General features: G+C 41.9%; 1 protein-coding gene across 1 annotated transcript in view; it reads right to left on the reverse strand.

Moving 5' to 3' along the window:
* MAOB (monoamine oxidase B) overlaps nt 1-8,423 on the reverse strand; it is a 63,139-nt gene extending 54,716 nt beyond the window's left edge. The window contains exon 1 of the mRNA XM_036306068.1: nt 8,192-8,423. Within this exon, the coding sequence (XP_036161961.1) occupies nt 8,192-8,237 (46 nt within the window). The 5' untranslated portion in view covers nt 8,238-8,423. The remainder of the gene's footprint in view (nt 1-8,191) is intronic.
* Nucleotides 8,424-16,296: the final 7,873 nt, after the last annotated feature.

The raw sequence follows: 16,296 nt of genomic DNA on the forward strand, positions 1-16,296 counted from the left end.
GCAACTGTAAAACCAATAGCAAATTACTGGGGCGGGGGGGGGGGAGAAAAAATAGATTTTCTGGCCCTTAAATCATTTGTTGAATCACACAGAGGATCATATCTCTCCACATGTCAATTCAAAATGTTGTGACTCGGCACACTCCCACGCCCTTCAGGCTTTTTTTGTATCCTAAAAAACAAAACAAAACAAAACAAAACCCAAAACCACCCAACTCTTTTAATGGCCTCCACCTCCAACTGACTGAAGCTTCATGGTTAGAACACCTTTTGACATGCATAACAAAAATGCTATTCAATTATTGTCTGTCTGTATTAGGGTCCCTGGTAAGAAGCTTCTGAGAGAAATTTCTATGTTGAAGTTCTATCAGGGATAAACACGAGTAAAGCAGTAAGGAAAACTGGATTGTGCAGAGGGAGGAGTTGAACTGAGTACAGTCATAATGGAGGCTTCGGTCAATCCTACAAGCAGCTTCAGGCAAGAGCGCCAGGCCTCTATACCTACATATCTGTTGCAGAGTACCCCCAGGATAAAGGAATGCCCTTGGGTGAGTCAGCTCCTCTCAGTGAAGGGCAATTTCCAGAGAGGGACACCTGTGAACCAGCAGCGTCCAACACTTTCCGGATGTGGGGGACTACCTATCCTGAAGAGGGCTGGGTAGCTCACTACGGCATCCACTACACTGCCATTTTAGGGCCAACATTAAAAAGAGTGAAACTGAAATTTCAACACCCTGTGTATATTAGAGCACATATTTGAATCTCAACCACTTAAGCTATATTTTAAGGAGGAATATTTAAATCGGCTGATTATCTTTCCAATGATTTCTATCATCAAATCTTCCTTCAGGTCCTTTGATAAAGCTGCCATCCTCCTCTCTGTGTCATCTGAACCAAATGAACTTTGTTGGCATTAATTCCCACCACCCCTCAGCATCTGCTTGTATGTAGCTGTATGTGCCTCCCTCTGCTTGATGTGCCCCTCCCATCTGTATATCCCCACACCTAGCCCAATGTTTGGTAAATATGACATTTGATAAGGGTATAATGAATGAATGAATGAAGCAATCAATCAATCAATGAATAAATGAGCAAACATGATTTCTTTTTCTCCCCTGAAGAAAAAAGATTGGAAAACACATTTGATGAGCTAGTATAACTCATTTGAGTATATGCCTTTGTGTGTGCTTATCATCAGTGCTGAACAAGGACTGTTTGATTTTGACTCACTGGCATAGCATAAAAGGGCTATTCTGAAAGTCAACTGTATCTCACAGGACTCCTAAATAAATTAAAATCTAACATAGGATTTGAATGCAAACTAGAGAGGAAATTAAAATTTAAACAGGAAACAGCTGTTTGATCAGCTGTTACAATAGACTTTGAACAAAGATTATATTTGTCTTACCCAAATGGGTAAAAATAATTAATCATAGATCATTAATTTTTGCAGGGCTATTTTCTTTTCTATGCTGAAAGACAACAGAATTATTGAATTAGTGATGTTACACCTCTAGAAGCACAGGATGAATGGCATCCCAAAACTTTTAAAGTAGTATGAAAAAATATGTTTCTAGTAAGTCATGGTAGGGATAAAATAGTACTTGCAAAAATCAGTTTGCCAACATATTGGAGAAAGCAAAATTTACTTGTCACCAGTGACATTTTTAAAATTAAAGGTATTTATAATTTCTAGACCTATAACTTTATTACATTACAACTGCAAACTGGTGGAGAGCCATGGTTTTCTCTGTATTGCTGTGGAAGGGGAATGTGAATTTCCTATGGAAGTAATTAAGAAGCCCATTATTAAAATTCCACCATAAAGTAAATTAGTAAAACTTTCTTGGGGCGACAATTTTGCAACAATTATTAAATGCCTTCAAAGAATTACCAATATTTATTTCTAGGAATTTCCTAAAGAAATAATCAGAATTATGCACACTGGTTTAGGTATAAGGATATTCCTAACAGCTTTAAAATAGCAGAAATTTAAAAATACAGATGTTCAGCCAGAGGAGATTGGTTAAATGAATTAAATATAATCATATGAAGTAAGATAAAGTTATCAAGATCATAAAAAAGAAAAGCATCTAAGATATAACTAAACATTCATAATATGTTACTACTTATTTTAAAAGGACTACCAACGATGCGGCAAATATGATAGATGGTTTGCAAAAAGAAAACATACGTGGCATTAGTAACAGTAGCTAGTTTTTTGTAAGATCAATTATAGTTAATTTTCATTTTCTTTTTGCGCTTGTCTTTAACTTACAGATTTTCAAAGTAAGTACAGTTTCTGTAATTCATGTTATTAAAACAATGTTCCCACCTCTCCAAAAAAATCTTGTACATTTCCTCTGATGCTATCATAGGGGAGAGAACTTCATGTGCATCCTTTCTCATCCTCTGCCATTAATGCATTCGAAATCTCATCTTCAAGGTGAGGGAACTTTCAAGGTGACACAATAGGTAAGTACAGGAATTGGAATTGACAAGGCATCTGTTTGACACCAAAGTACTAGTATATGGTCTTTTTTTTTTTTAATATATTTTATTGATTTTTTACAGAGAGGAAGGGAGAGAGATAGAGAGTTAGAAACATCGATGAGAGAGAAACATCGATCAGCTGCCTCCTGCACATCTCCTACTGGGGATGTGCCCACAACCCAGGTACATGCCCTTGACCGGAATCGAACCTGGGACCTTTCAGTCCGCAGGCCGACGCTCTATCCACTGAGCCAAACCGGTTCCGGCTAGTATATGGTCTTTTAACTTTGCCTATGGCCCCTCTCAACCCTCTCCTTGAACGGGACATCCAAATTACCAAGCACTTCTACACAATTATTGTTGTTTTTTTAAAAAAATATATTTTATTGATTTTTTACAGAGAGGAAGGGAGAGGGATAGAAAGTTAGAAACATCGATGAGAGAGAAACATTGACCAGCTGCCTCCTGCACACCCCCTATTGGAAATGTGCCCGCAACAAGGTACATGCCCGTGACTGGAATCAAACCTGGGACCCTTCTGTCCGCAGGCCGATGCTCTATCCACTGAGCCAAACCAGTTAGGGCAAATTATTGTTTTTTAAAACATTCCCAGAGGTTACAGAAGCCCAGGGATGTTCTTCATCTTTCTTCATACAAGATGAGGAGGTGGTTTTGCTATTAACACACACATCATATCTGTCTATCATGTCCCTCATTCAGCTCATGATCCCTCGTCGACCATGTCTGACACTCCCTGCCCAGACCAGTCCTGGAAGCCTGCAGCAGGCTTGCTCTCCCGGTGCACAGATCACCTGCCAGGTGTTGCTTACAAGGTTGAAGGCTGGCTCCAACTCTTTGAGGATCTTAGCCAAGTGCCTGCCACCCTCAGATGGCTGAATCTCCTCTCTCAAGCTTGGCAGACACTTTCTTTTCTATTTCAGCTTTCCCTTTTCAGCAGCTTTTATTTTGAAGACTGAGCAAGAGCCAGGCCAGAATTGCCAAAGATAGTTTCCATGGTTTCACCAGCCCAAACACTAAAACTGAGCCTTGAGACAGAAACAATCTGCCATGGTCAGTTCCTGGAAAATGCTGCTACTTTGCCAAGACTCCAGAGATGACTTGCTTCGTAGGTGACAGACATATCAGTAGGCATGTATCTAGATACCACATAGATTGCTAAAAAGCTGTTTCACAATTGCCTTGGAATTTTTCAAACAGAAAAAAAGAAATTATATATTAACCAGCAATGCCCCCAGTGCTCTTCTATTTATCTCAATGAGTGTGACTAAAATCTGCTGACAGCTTAAAAAACTATCAGAGAATTATCAGAATGTACCAAGTTTAATAATTAACGACGTTTAAAAATCAGAATCAAATTCAGGCACTTTTAAATGTAAATCCTTGAGTCAGCCACCTAACTAATTCTAAATTTTGATTTTACCATGTTTCCTATTCTTAGTATGAGTTGGCAGGAAATGCAAAAGGGTTGGTAGTAAATGGAGGTGAATTTCTGATCAAATCAATTGCCACTTTGTTGGTGTAAAGTTCATTAATTCAACATATTCATTGAGTGCTAACTGGGCCAGGCAGAGCTCTGGGAAGGAAAAAAGATCCTTTCCAGGGTCCAGAGGCTTACAGTCTAGTGGAAAATAAAGATATTGAATCTAAAGGCATATCTCAGCTATATTGTGGGTTCAGTTCCAGACTACCACCATAAAGTGGATATAGTAAGAAAGCAAATCAAACAAATTTTTTGGTTTTCTAGGGTATATGAAATTTCTGTTTGCGCTATACAGTAGTCTATTAAGTGTGCAGTAGCTTTATATCTTTAAAAAACAATCATACCTTAATTAAAAAATACTTGATTGCTAAAAAAAAAAATGCTAACCATCATCTGAACCTGTTGGAAATATGGCGCCAATAGACTTGCTTAACATAGGATTGCTATAAACCTTCAATTTGTAAAAGACACATTATCTGCAAAGCACAATAAAGCCAAATGCAATAAAACAAAGTATGCCTGTAATTACACTAATACATGAACGATTAAAAACTCATGGAAAAGAACAATGTGGCAGAGGAGAGTTAAACAGAGGCATCTAATTCCATCTGGGGGGAGATTTAAGAAAGCTACCCTGGCCCTAACCGGCTTGGCTCAGTGGATAGAGCGTCAGCCTGCGGACTGAAAGGTCCCAGGTTCGATTCCAGTCAAGGGCATGTACCTTGGTTGCAGGCACATCCCCAGTGGGGGTTGTGCAGGAGGCAGCTGGTCTATGTTTCTCTCTCATCGATGTTTCTAACTCTTGATCCCTCTCCCTTCCTCTCTGTAAAAAATCAATAAAATATATTTTAAAAGGAAAAAAAGAAAGCCACCCTGGGAAATGACATCGCAGCTAAGCTCTGAGATTAACAAAGTGTTTTCCAGTTTCTCAGTTTCCTCATCTCTCTGGAATATCTGCCTTCACGTGGTGAAGATAAGCGCGCTCTCTTTCACTTCAACTAAAACTTCTCTGCAAACCCAACGTCTTCCCTGCATTTCTACCTACTAGACATCTCTCCCTGCGTGTCCTTCCAGCACCTCCAACTCCAGATGGCTCCTCTTTCCCCAACACCTGCTCTCCTCTTCCGCATGTCCCTCTTTTTGCTAATACTGTCCATTGACAGGTGCCACTTTGTGAATGAAAAATCCTGTGTCCATTCAATCACCACAGAAAGTACTAACCCTTTTGAGGCTGACATACAAGACTCCCCACAATTTATGCCAACGGACCTTTGTAGTTTGGAGCCCTACCAGACCCCCCAGCTCTCCACACTGAAGTTCTCAAGGTTTCCTAAGCATGCTACCATGTTCTTTCACATATTTGTGATTTTGTAAATTAATTATTTTTTAAAAGTCATAGCTGACATATAATATTATCTTAGTTTCAGGTATATAACATAGGGATTGACATTTATATACCTTCTAAAGTGATCATCATGATAAGTCTAGTAACCATCTGCTATTATACAAAGTTATAATGGCATTATTGACTATATTTCTTATGCTATACATTACATCCCCATGACTTATTTATTTTATAACTGGAAATGTGCCCTCCTAATCCCATTAGTCTTTAAAAAAATTTTACTTTTATTGATGAGAGAGAGAGAGAGAGAGATATTTGTTGTTTCACTTATTTATGCATTCATTGGTTGATTCTTGTATGTGCCCTGACTGGGGATCAAACTGGCAACCTTGGCATATAATCAGGATGAGGCTCTAATCAGCCATGGTCCATTCACCTTTTTTGCATATCTCTCCACTCCCCCTCCCCTTTGAAGCTGTTCTTTAGCTTACAATGCTTTTTTCATCAAGTCCTCTGGTAAATTCATATTCATTCTTTAAGACCTACTTCAACTGTCACCTCCTCTGTGAAGTCTGCCCAGATTTTCTCAGTTTGACATTCTCTCTAATCACCTTCTCTAGAACTTTTGCATGTGCTACAAAAGCATCTCTCATCATAGGTGATTAGTATTAATTTTTCATGACTCTGCCTGCCACATCAGCTTGTGAGCACCCCAGGGGCAACCGTCCTGTAGAATTCACCTTTCATTCTCTTGGGGATAAGATGTGAGACAGAAAGTAAATGTTCATTGAATGAATTAATAATGAATGAATCAATAAACAGACTCTTCTTGTGGCACATACCACTTTCTACTTTATATTGCCTTGTTTGGGTATCTCAAGTCCCTTCCTGGATGGACAAATCTCCAGGGCAATAATCATGTGATTCACTTGCATCCCTTACCACAGCCTACCCTAATGCCTATTGTTTAAATAAATGAGCAAAACCCTTATAGGACATTGTGTCACATGTCAAAATTGCAAAGTTATCTTCACACTCATTGCTTCATTTGATCTTCACAGTGACCTCAGCCATGACAAACTGATCTAGCCATGACAAATTGGTGTAATCCTCATGCAGCAGACAGAGCAATTGAGTAAAGGCTTGAAACCCTGCTTTCTTGGTTTTTGGAACAATGCTGATTCCATGTAATGTTCTTGAGAAAAGGAAGATCTGCTGTAGAAGGTCCTTGTTTTGAGAATTTGGGGAGGGGTGAGTGTAGAGAGTCACCACTGCTTGTAAAAATAGCTAAACCCTTATCTATCCTTCCCATATGAGTTTAACATAACTTCAGTGAGCTTGAAGGTTTGGAATACAAATCAGAAAGGGGAAAATCAGGGGATAGAAGAATCTGAACCCTTTAGACATACTTTGGGCAAGAAAAAGACTTTGGGGGCCTGGAAAGAGACCCTTCAGCTTCCATAAGATGGGGTGCTTTACAAGGCAGCAACAAGAAGCACTTGGTAATACTTCTAAAACACCTAGATAGATGTACTTTTAAGTCCAAGTTCTTCCAGGAGAGAAGATATCAAAAATGCTGAAAGAAAACTAAATCTGTATCGCCTTGGCCCACCTCAGCATGCTGTTGTGTTTATGCCTCTATGTACCTGCAGCCCTGGGCACAGAGTCTGGCATGGGTGAGCTTAGGAGGGCCCGGCAAGCAGCAGTGGTGGCCTGAGATCTGACTTAAAGGCGAGGAAGGCTGAAATGGAGGAAGCTGCCCAGTATCAGGAGCGGCACCCAACATCCAATGCCTTGGTTTCCTCACCGGGCACAGCAGAGTCAGAGCACCTTTGCCCTGCCAGCCTCACTGGGAGCAGGCAAAGCCCTGCTCCTGAGATCTGCTCAGAGTCTTAACCAACACATCCCTGGGTGGCCTAATTATTGCTCAAGCACCAGGAGGCTCTGTTAAGCAGGCTGTTGGGGAAGCATTGCTTATTCCCACTGACCCCCCCCCCCCATATAATCCGACTGACCCTCCTCAGTGGGACGCTCCCCCACTGACTCCATCTCTCCTTCTGACTTCTGTCTCTTTTGGAGCCCCTCCTGTGAGAACGGCGCCCCTCCCCCAACCCACCCCCTGTCTCTAAGAAGGTAGTCTCTGTCTCCATCCCTGCCAAATATGGGCTGGGCCAGAGAGCCAAGTTTTCCCACACCAGCGGCCTGCGCTAGTGGAGGAGGGGGGGCAGGGCAAGAGGGGATGAAGGACAAGATGAGGGGAGAAGAGACACTTGCCAAGAAAGCCCTGCAGCCCATGGTAGACCGGTGACAATCATGGAACCAAAGGGAATCGGGGTCAGGAAGGTCTTTGGCAATGGATTGCCCCAGAGCCCAACCCCTTTTCCTGAATGGGAGCAGGGGTCAGGAGAACAAACATTGTGGTGCATGCCTGCTCCCAACGTGGGTGTGGAGTGTCCGGGTCAGGTTGGAGCAAATGACTTATCTTTGCTTGGGGGCAAGTGCCAGACCTTTGCGCTAACCCGAAGTAGGACTCTCTCTCCTGCCCTCCCCCTCCCCTCCCCCCTTGCTTCAAAAGTGACAGCATGCATAGGCTTGGCAGCCTTCCCAGGGAGAAATACAAAGCCTGGCCCCAGACCTTCAACAGACTTCCAGCCCCAGGCTGCTATCCAGGGGCGCACCAAGCCTTAGCCCTGAGGGAGAGCTCTCCACGCGGCGCTCTGGACGTAGATCCTCGCCAGTGCTCAGGGCATCTGGAGGCTCCTGGGCACAGCCCCCGTCCACGGCCGTCCCCCCCCCACCCCCCCCCCCCCCCGCACTGGGCCAGGATTGGCAAGGCGCTCAGTGGCGACTGACCTGAGATGCCGCCCCCCACCACGACCACGTCGCATTTGCTGCTCATGGTGCTGGCCCCTCTCCAGGCCGCGGTGCCTGCTGCTCTGCTCCCGGGATCTCGTCCCCGCCCGGCCCGCCAAGCTGCCGCTGCCCCCGCGCGCTCCGGCCTCTGCCGAGCCTTTATATCGCCCGCCCAGGACGCCCCGGAGCGGAGCCCCGCCCGCAGGTCCGCGCTGGCCGGGTGGAGCCCGCGGCCTCTGACGCCGCCCGCCGCTCCGCAGGCAGCTGGTCCCTGCAGCTCCCACCCCCCACCCCTTTGCCTTCGGCGCAGTATTGGCCCATCAGCTCCCCTCGTGCACCATAGAGCTTGGGGGTTAGGGGGGTGGCAGATTGAGGTGTCTTCCTGCAGCACCCCAGTTACTTTCCCAACGGAGCAGTACAGACCGTAGCAAATACTAACCCAGCTCTTTCCAGGGGCCAGGCACCGCACTAAGCGCTTTCCATTGCATGATTCCAGGTAAACCTTGCAACCCATTTTACAGATGAGGCAAGTGAAATAGAGTAGTGAGGGGTGAAGGCCAGATAAAAAGCTAGAAAGAAAAAAAAAGCCAACAAGATTAGGAAACCCACTTGGACCCACCACACAGTATTGTCGTTATCTTGGCATGTACTTGAGTGGGAGTCTCAGACCTGCCATCTTCCTATCAAATAGACTTCTTCTCCCCCTCCAGCCCCCCTCCCCCTTATGCCCACAAATAACTCAGGAATCCTCCTCCATAGTATTGCAAGTGCAGAACTTAAAGACAACCTTAAATTGCCTCACTCTTGCAATGATCAGATAGCAAACTGTTCCTTGAGCAAATCAATATGTCAGTTCTGGTAACTGTTGTGTCAGGAACCCGGATAAACTGGTGGGGGCAGAGGCAAGGACTTGGATGGGCATGGTGGGATTTAGGCAACAAGAGTAGCTATTGATGGCCCTGGAATATGGGTCTGGGGACCTTGACATTGCCAAACATAGGGGTGATTCAACAAGATTACAGGTGTTTACTAATTCAAAAGAATATGTGCACCCCTATGTTCACTGCAGCATTATTTGCAATAGCCAAGCTATGGGAACACCCCAGCGCCCATCCATAGATGAGTGGATAGCGAAGTGGTGGTACAGCCACATCCAGGCAGTTGTCCAGGCCTGTTCAGGATTCTACATTTCCCACGTGGAGTAGCTCCTGAGATCCATCTTCTCCCTTGGCACCATGTGGTCAGATGAAGCCTCTAAAAGCAGTGCTTCTTAAACTTGAATGTGCGTCACCCAGGTCTGGGGGTCTGTGAAGCTGCATTTCTTTTTTTCTTTTTATTGATTTCAGAGAGGAAGGGAGAGGGAGAGAGAGATAGAAGCATTGATGATGAGAGGGAATCATGGATCGGCTGCCTCCTGCACGCCCCCTACTGGGGATCGAGCCCGTAACCCGGGCATGTGCCCTGACCTGGAATCAAACTGTGACCTCCTGCTTCATAGGTTGACGTTCAACCACTGAGTCATGCTGGCCAGGCTGAAGCTGCATTTCTAACAAGCCCCAGGTCGTGCTAGTGCTGCTGGTCCATGGACCACACACGTTGAGCACACTCTCTTCTGTTGCAGTGCTCTGCTCCCCATCAGTTCCGGAGCTGGCTCCATTCTCCAGAACCTCTGACCTAGCTCCGGATGATCCTAATGGCAAGGTGTATGTTCAGTATGCAAGCATTTGTGGAACACCTGCTTTGCTGGGCCCTGTGGAGGAAGTGAACAAGACGGAGGCTGCCCACCTTTAGGACTTGGTACAGACACCACAAAACTAATAGTAATAAAAGAATAATAATAGTGAAAATTTAACAATGCACACAATAATAAGAAACATAATTTATTTTTGTGCGTGTTTGTGTCTTTTCTTCCCAAGTAGATAAATGAAATCCTTCAGGAAGAGATCACGTATTATTTCTTATTCATCCACTCAAGAACATTTTATTGAGCACCAATACTGTGTCAAGCGCTGTGGTTGTTATTAGAAATAAGCTCTTATTAATAAGAAATTTTGGTAATCCTAGGAAAACAAAATATGAAAAGACAATTACAACAAACCTAATTCATGTTACAATGGAGCAATGCTCAACAACTCTTACCAAGAAGCACAGAGGAATGCTCTTTGCCCCACACAGTGTTTATTTGTCTTTCCAACTTGATGAAATCCGTGTTTCTGTCATCAATTAAAATGAACTCACTTTCCTTTCATTTTCTTTTATTAAATGCCAAAGAGATACAAATCTCCTTAATATTTCTTCCTTGCTCTCCAGCTTTTCATGAACAGATATTTCAGTGAGTTTCTTGTGCAGCCACAGGAGGTTTCAATAAAGAGGCAAGCTGTGCAGAACAGAGTTCACCTGATGTTATCTAAGTTGTACATGTTACTTTTTTCTTTTCGTTTTAGTACTGGAAACTTGACAGGGAATGGAATTTGAAAAAATATAATACATTCTTTAGAGCTTACCAGTTTCTTTTTTCCAACTTCTCTGCTAATTTTTTTCTTTTTTAAACATACACTGGGGGATCAAATGATGAAAGGGCCAGCCATGGCAGCCAGGACAGCTCTTTAACAATGTCGAATCAGAATTTTAACCATTTAACAATTGTAAATTTTAAAATGTAGGGCTTTTGATCCTGCCCAGTGAAGTATCCCTCATCAGCTTGGATCCTAATATGTGTGTCCAAATCCCCAGGCAGACAATTGGGGAACTTTCAGTGGCCATGGACTTGCTTTAGCCTCAAGGACTTGCTTAGAGGGGAATCACATCCTCAAACAACCCAAGAGTTGGGTGGACCCAACTTCAATCTGAGTGAAAGCCTGTCATGGGACATTGGGCTAGAGAGACTGGATATCCATCTCAAAAGTTTCTAGGCTGGTTTAAGATGCCAAAGGAAAGACCTGCCCCAGGGCCAGAAACTGGATGAAAGTTGAGTTGACAGGAAACAAGCTTAACAGGTTGACAGCTATGGGAATGCACCGAGCTGACTTATAAACACAAAGATGAGATGGAAGTGAAATGACGCTTCCTGGCCAAAGAACCAGAGTATAGCTTTTTCTTCTATGACCTTATTGCCATAGCATGAGCAGGACAGGGACAAAGGGGTACAACACAGAGGAGCGGGCCCCACAACATATGAGTCAGGCAAGGACACTAAGCTATAAAGCTTCAGGAAGATAGAGGTCATACCTAGACATGCTGAAGAAAAACAAACTGCAGCTGAAACATAAGTGCTAAACACACTGTCCAAGGTGATTTTTATTACAATGACTAATGTCAAGACTAAGAATATTTCCACAAGTCATAACAATACTGGCAAAATAGAGATAGATGTTGAAGCTGGGCAATAGGTGCATGAGGAATATATTATACTATGCTTACTACCTGTGTGCATTTATAAAAAATTTCTAGAATTACAGATTCTTACATCTGTTGACTATCATTTTTTTAAGCATATTTTATGTTCAAATGGTTTGAAAATTAATAATTGGATCATAAGTTTGTTTTAATTTGAAAAGTATTATACAACTATATTGGGTGATAAAGAATTTGCGTATTCTAAAGAAAATAAAGTTTTTCCAGCTTTCTTATTTCCTATTTCAGTAAATCACTCAGTTTCTTTGTTCTCCACCTGGAATTACCTAGAACAAACACCAAAAAAAAACAAACCAACAAAAAAACCAACCAACCAACAAACAAAAACCCCACCTTTCTGTTTCCTAAAGGCAGGTGAAAAGTCAATACCTTACAACCTTAAGAGGACTGATAATGTGAACCATAGAGCTGGAATAGACCTTTGGAGTTATTTGGTCTATATCTGTGCTGTCACCTCCCTATAGCAACCCATCTAAAGCCTTGGGAACAAGGAGCAAGGTCAGTATCAGGCAGGCCCTAACAAGGAGACATGGAACAGCCAAACATTTCTAAATAGGAACAGGGAGTAATCTCATCTCTGATATCCCTAACCGCTGAAAACAACAGTATCCATTTCTACAGTCAAGATTAGAAGACAGGACTCCTAGCTATGGAATACAAGTATAATAAAGCTCAAGTGTTGTGAGGTTGTCATGACATTTTGTGTAATTGTAGTGCCTATTTGTATAATACTCTGCTGTATGTATGACATTTACCAACACATTCCAGATAGCAAGGTATGTTCAGCCTCCAAAACGCAATACTTGTAGTTGGTATTGTAAATGGAAACTCTGCCCTGCTGGGCTGAGAAAGGGTTTATTTGGCAATGGTTGTTTATGCTTTCTGGCACTGAAGTCAAGTCATTTCATCAATGCTGAGATTTCAGGAGCAGCTTTGGGTATTTTCAGTCACAATGCTCATTATAGAAGTGGCATTATGTTCATTAATAGCAAAGTGCTAGGTGGAAAAAATACTTTTGGTGTTAAATTTCCATTATTAATTATTCAAATAATTGAGACTAAAACCATTTGTTTCCCTACATTATCAATATACAAATTCCCTCTGTGTAACTCCGGTTTGGATTGTACAGGACTAAAAGACAAACTCACACCCACTGTATCCTCCTGGAAAAAAAATTCCTAGGGCTTGAATTATCTCCTCTTCCTTTTTAACATTTCAGAAGTTACATTTTAAGCTCCATCATTTCTTTAGATCACAGCTGATTTAACTAAGGAAGTGACTATGAACTAGAATAAATAGTTCACTTTCCCTAACTTTGGAGGAAGACTATTTTAACTTTCTGTCTACCTCAAAGGAATGAGACAACTGCTTTTTTGAGTGCTTGAGTACTCACTTCACAGCCAGGCCTTTCTCATATGTCCTTGGAGATGTAGGGAAAATATTAGAGAATCCTTGCCCTAAACAATATTTCAAGATTTAGCTAATAAAAATACAAGATGCTCAGTTACATTTGAATTTCAATGAATGATATTTTGTAATGTCAATGTGTTTCATGCAACATTTTCAATATAATCATACTAAAAACTATTCATTATTTATTTTAAATTTAACCAAATGTTCTATACTTTATCTGGCAATCTTAGTCCAAAGATATTTTGTTCTGGTTCAGGTGGAGAAATCAACACAAAGAAGTCAGTTTGAGAGTAATAAGAAGCAGGGTATGATCACATACTAAATTGTGAGGCTCAGGTAAAGGGAAGTGTTAAAATATGTCAAAATTCCTCCACCATTGAGCTATTCAAAGAACTCTACCTTTGCAGGTTTCTTCTGTGTCCCCAGCTGTTAGCATAGTGGTAATGATGCTCAGTCAAGTCTCATGTGTAATGAATTAACAAAGAAATGAATATATCAATCAGTGCATGAGCCCTGACCAGGGCCTGGGCCGAAGAGGACCCTGAAACCAAGGTGCATGCCTTTGACAGGAATCGAACCCAGGACTCTTCAGTCCACAGGCTGATGCTCTATCCACTGAGCCAAACCAGCTAGGGCTTAAATGCTTTTTTTAAAAGTCAAAATCATCTGACACCAAGAAGGAATAAGATCGAATTTTACAATTGCTTCAGGTTGGTCAGGGTTTCTCAACTTCTGCACAATTGACATTTTGGACAACAAATGTCTTTGTTATGGGGGCTGCTCTATGCATTGAAAAATGTTTAACAGCACTCCTGGTGTGATGGTCAATTTTATGTGTGAACATGACTGCCCATCATTTCTGGATATAAGTGTCTATGAGATTAGCATTTGAATTAATGCACTTACTAAAGCAGATTGCCCTCCCCAATGTAGGTGGGCATCAGCCAACTTGTTGAGGGCTAATAGAGCAAAAGGTGGAGGAAGGAGGAATTTGCCCCTTTTACTTCTTGCCTGCTTGCTTGACTTGGCACATCTCATCTTCTCCAGGCCTCAGACTTGAATTTAAGCCATTGGCTCCCCTGGTTCTCGGGTTTTCTGATTTGGACTGAATTATACCCCTGGCTTTTCTGGTTCTCCATCTTGTAGATGGCAGATTATTGAATGTCTCAGTTTCCATAGTCATGTGAGCCAATGACTATATATCCATCCTACTGTTTCTCTGGAGAACACTAACACACCAGACTTCTACCCCACCAGTAATACCATCTCTGCCCCCCGCCCCGCTCCGCCATTTTTTTGTGAAAAACAAAACAAAAATTTCTCCAGACATTGCTAAATGCTCTCTGGGGTGGGGGGGGGGGGGGAGAAAATCACCTTCTGTTGAGAACCATTGGTCCAGATGAAAGTATCCTGTACCAGTTGAATTAGATGTTTCAGAAGTCTCTAATGTAATTCTTTTCCTGCCCAAATGAGACAAATAAGGGACAATTTGAGCAAATGAAGCCTATGCATTTGAGAAGCTTGTGTCTAAGTTGAATAAAAGTGCTACCAGACATGAATACTGGATAATGAAAAGGCAGATGATGAATTTTATCCATTAAGATCACACATATCCACTTCAAAGCTCCTGATTTCAGTGGTCCTGGGTCAACCTCAGCTAGGTCACTCATGGAAATAAGTGCACCTGACAAAGGCAAATCTTTACTAGCGAATTACAAGGATGATTACTTTTAATGAATGCTTCTGCACCTACAATTGGAGCAGAAGAAACTTGTCACATGGTAAAAGAAAAGAAGACAGACCCTTGAAAATCCGGAGTCTCTCTTGAGAAGCATTTCTCCTCAGTTAGTAAATACAGTGTTCTGCCTGTCCAAACACCATCAGGAAATTTGCACATTCAAAATCATTTTACTAAAATAGGTAGATCCCATATTTGCCTCTGGCTATTCTTTTCTAGAGACATTATTTCATCACTTGGAGAAACAAATGCTGCTTCCAGCTACTATTTGAAAGCTCATTAAGGTCTGATCCCTATGGGAGAGATGAGTAAGGAGATAGTATATTCACAATGTATTTTTTCCTGTTTTAATAAATTGGTGGAGTTAGAAAAAATACTTTTTCTGATAATTTATTAAGTAAAATTTAGTCTGGGATTCAAAATATGGATCAAATGAATTTATGTTTTGAATGCCCACCATTTTAAGGAATTATTGACCAAATATTAGAAGAAACTCTCTTATCCTTGCTTTAAAAAAAGGAAAGCATTGAGTGAAAGTTTCAGGACTCCAATAGATAAATGTCAGTCAATAGAAATTTTCAATAAAGTCCCTTAATTTCCTACTTGTGGAAACATTAAGTCCTATATTATAAGATTTCCAGCAACATTTTATATATATATATATTGAAAATTCTCCCAAAACAAATAGCTAAAAACTCTAGATAAACATATAACAGGCACCATATTATGTAAAATAAAAGAAGCCAGACACAAAAGGTCACATATTATATGATATCATTTACATGAACTATCTGGAACAGTAAGACAGAAAGTGAGCAGTGGTTGCCAGGAGCTGGGGGGAGAAAGAAATGGTGTATTAACTGCTCAGCATGTTCAGGGTTTCCCTTTGGGGTAATGAAATGTTTTTGAAGTTGATAAAAGTGGTGGTTGCACAACATCATAAATGTGTTAAATGTCATTGAAATGTATCTTTCAAAATGGTTACTTTCATGTTATGTGAACTCAATAAAAGAGATAACAAACATCTTTTTAAAGTGCAGCCAAGTTAATAAGAAAGAGAAACCCACAAGGAGCCAAAACTCAGGAGTCAGCTGGAAATACAAGTGATCATCTGAAACTACAGCTACAGCTAGCCTTGGGACTTTGATAGTTTTCCTAATCAAAGGAACTGATTTTTTAAAATATTGATTTTTAGAGAGAGAGGAAGGGAGAGGGATAGAGAGATAGAAACATCAATGAGAGAGAAACATCAATTGGCTGCCTCCTGCATACCCCCTACTGGGGATTTAGCCCAAAACCCAAGCATGTGCCCTGCCCTAACCAGGAATCGAACCAGTGACCTCCTGGTCCATGGGTCAACACAACCACTGAGCCACACCGGCCAAGCTGCGTGTAGCATAGGACAGAAGGCACTGCTCTGAACTCATGCTTAATGAGATGTTGAAAGTGAGACCCCTGAATGAAGCCCAAACACTAAAAGGAATGAGTCAGTGAAAGGGCTCATTGGGAGTTTGCGGCGGGAGCCGACCGAGGCGCGGCG

Source organism: Myotis myotis, unplaced genomic scaffold (genome assembly GCF_014108235.1).
Source record: "Myotis myotis isolate mMyoMyo1 unplaced genomic scaffold, mMyoMyo1.p scaffold_m19_p_4, whole genome shotgun sequence".
Lineage (NCBI taxonomy): Eukaryota > Metazoa > Chordata > Mammalia > Chiroptera > Vespertilionidae > Myotis > Myotis myotis.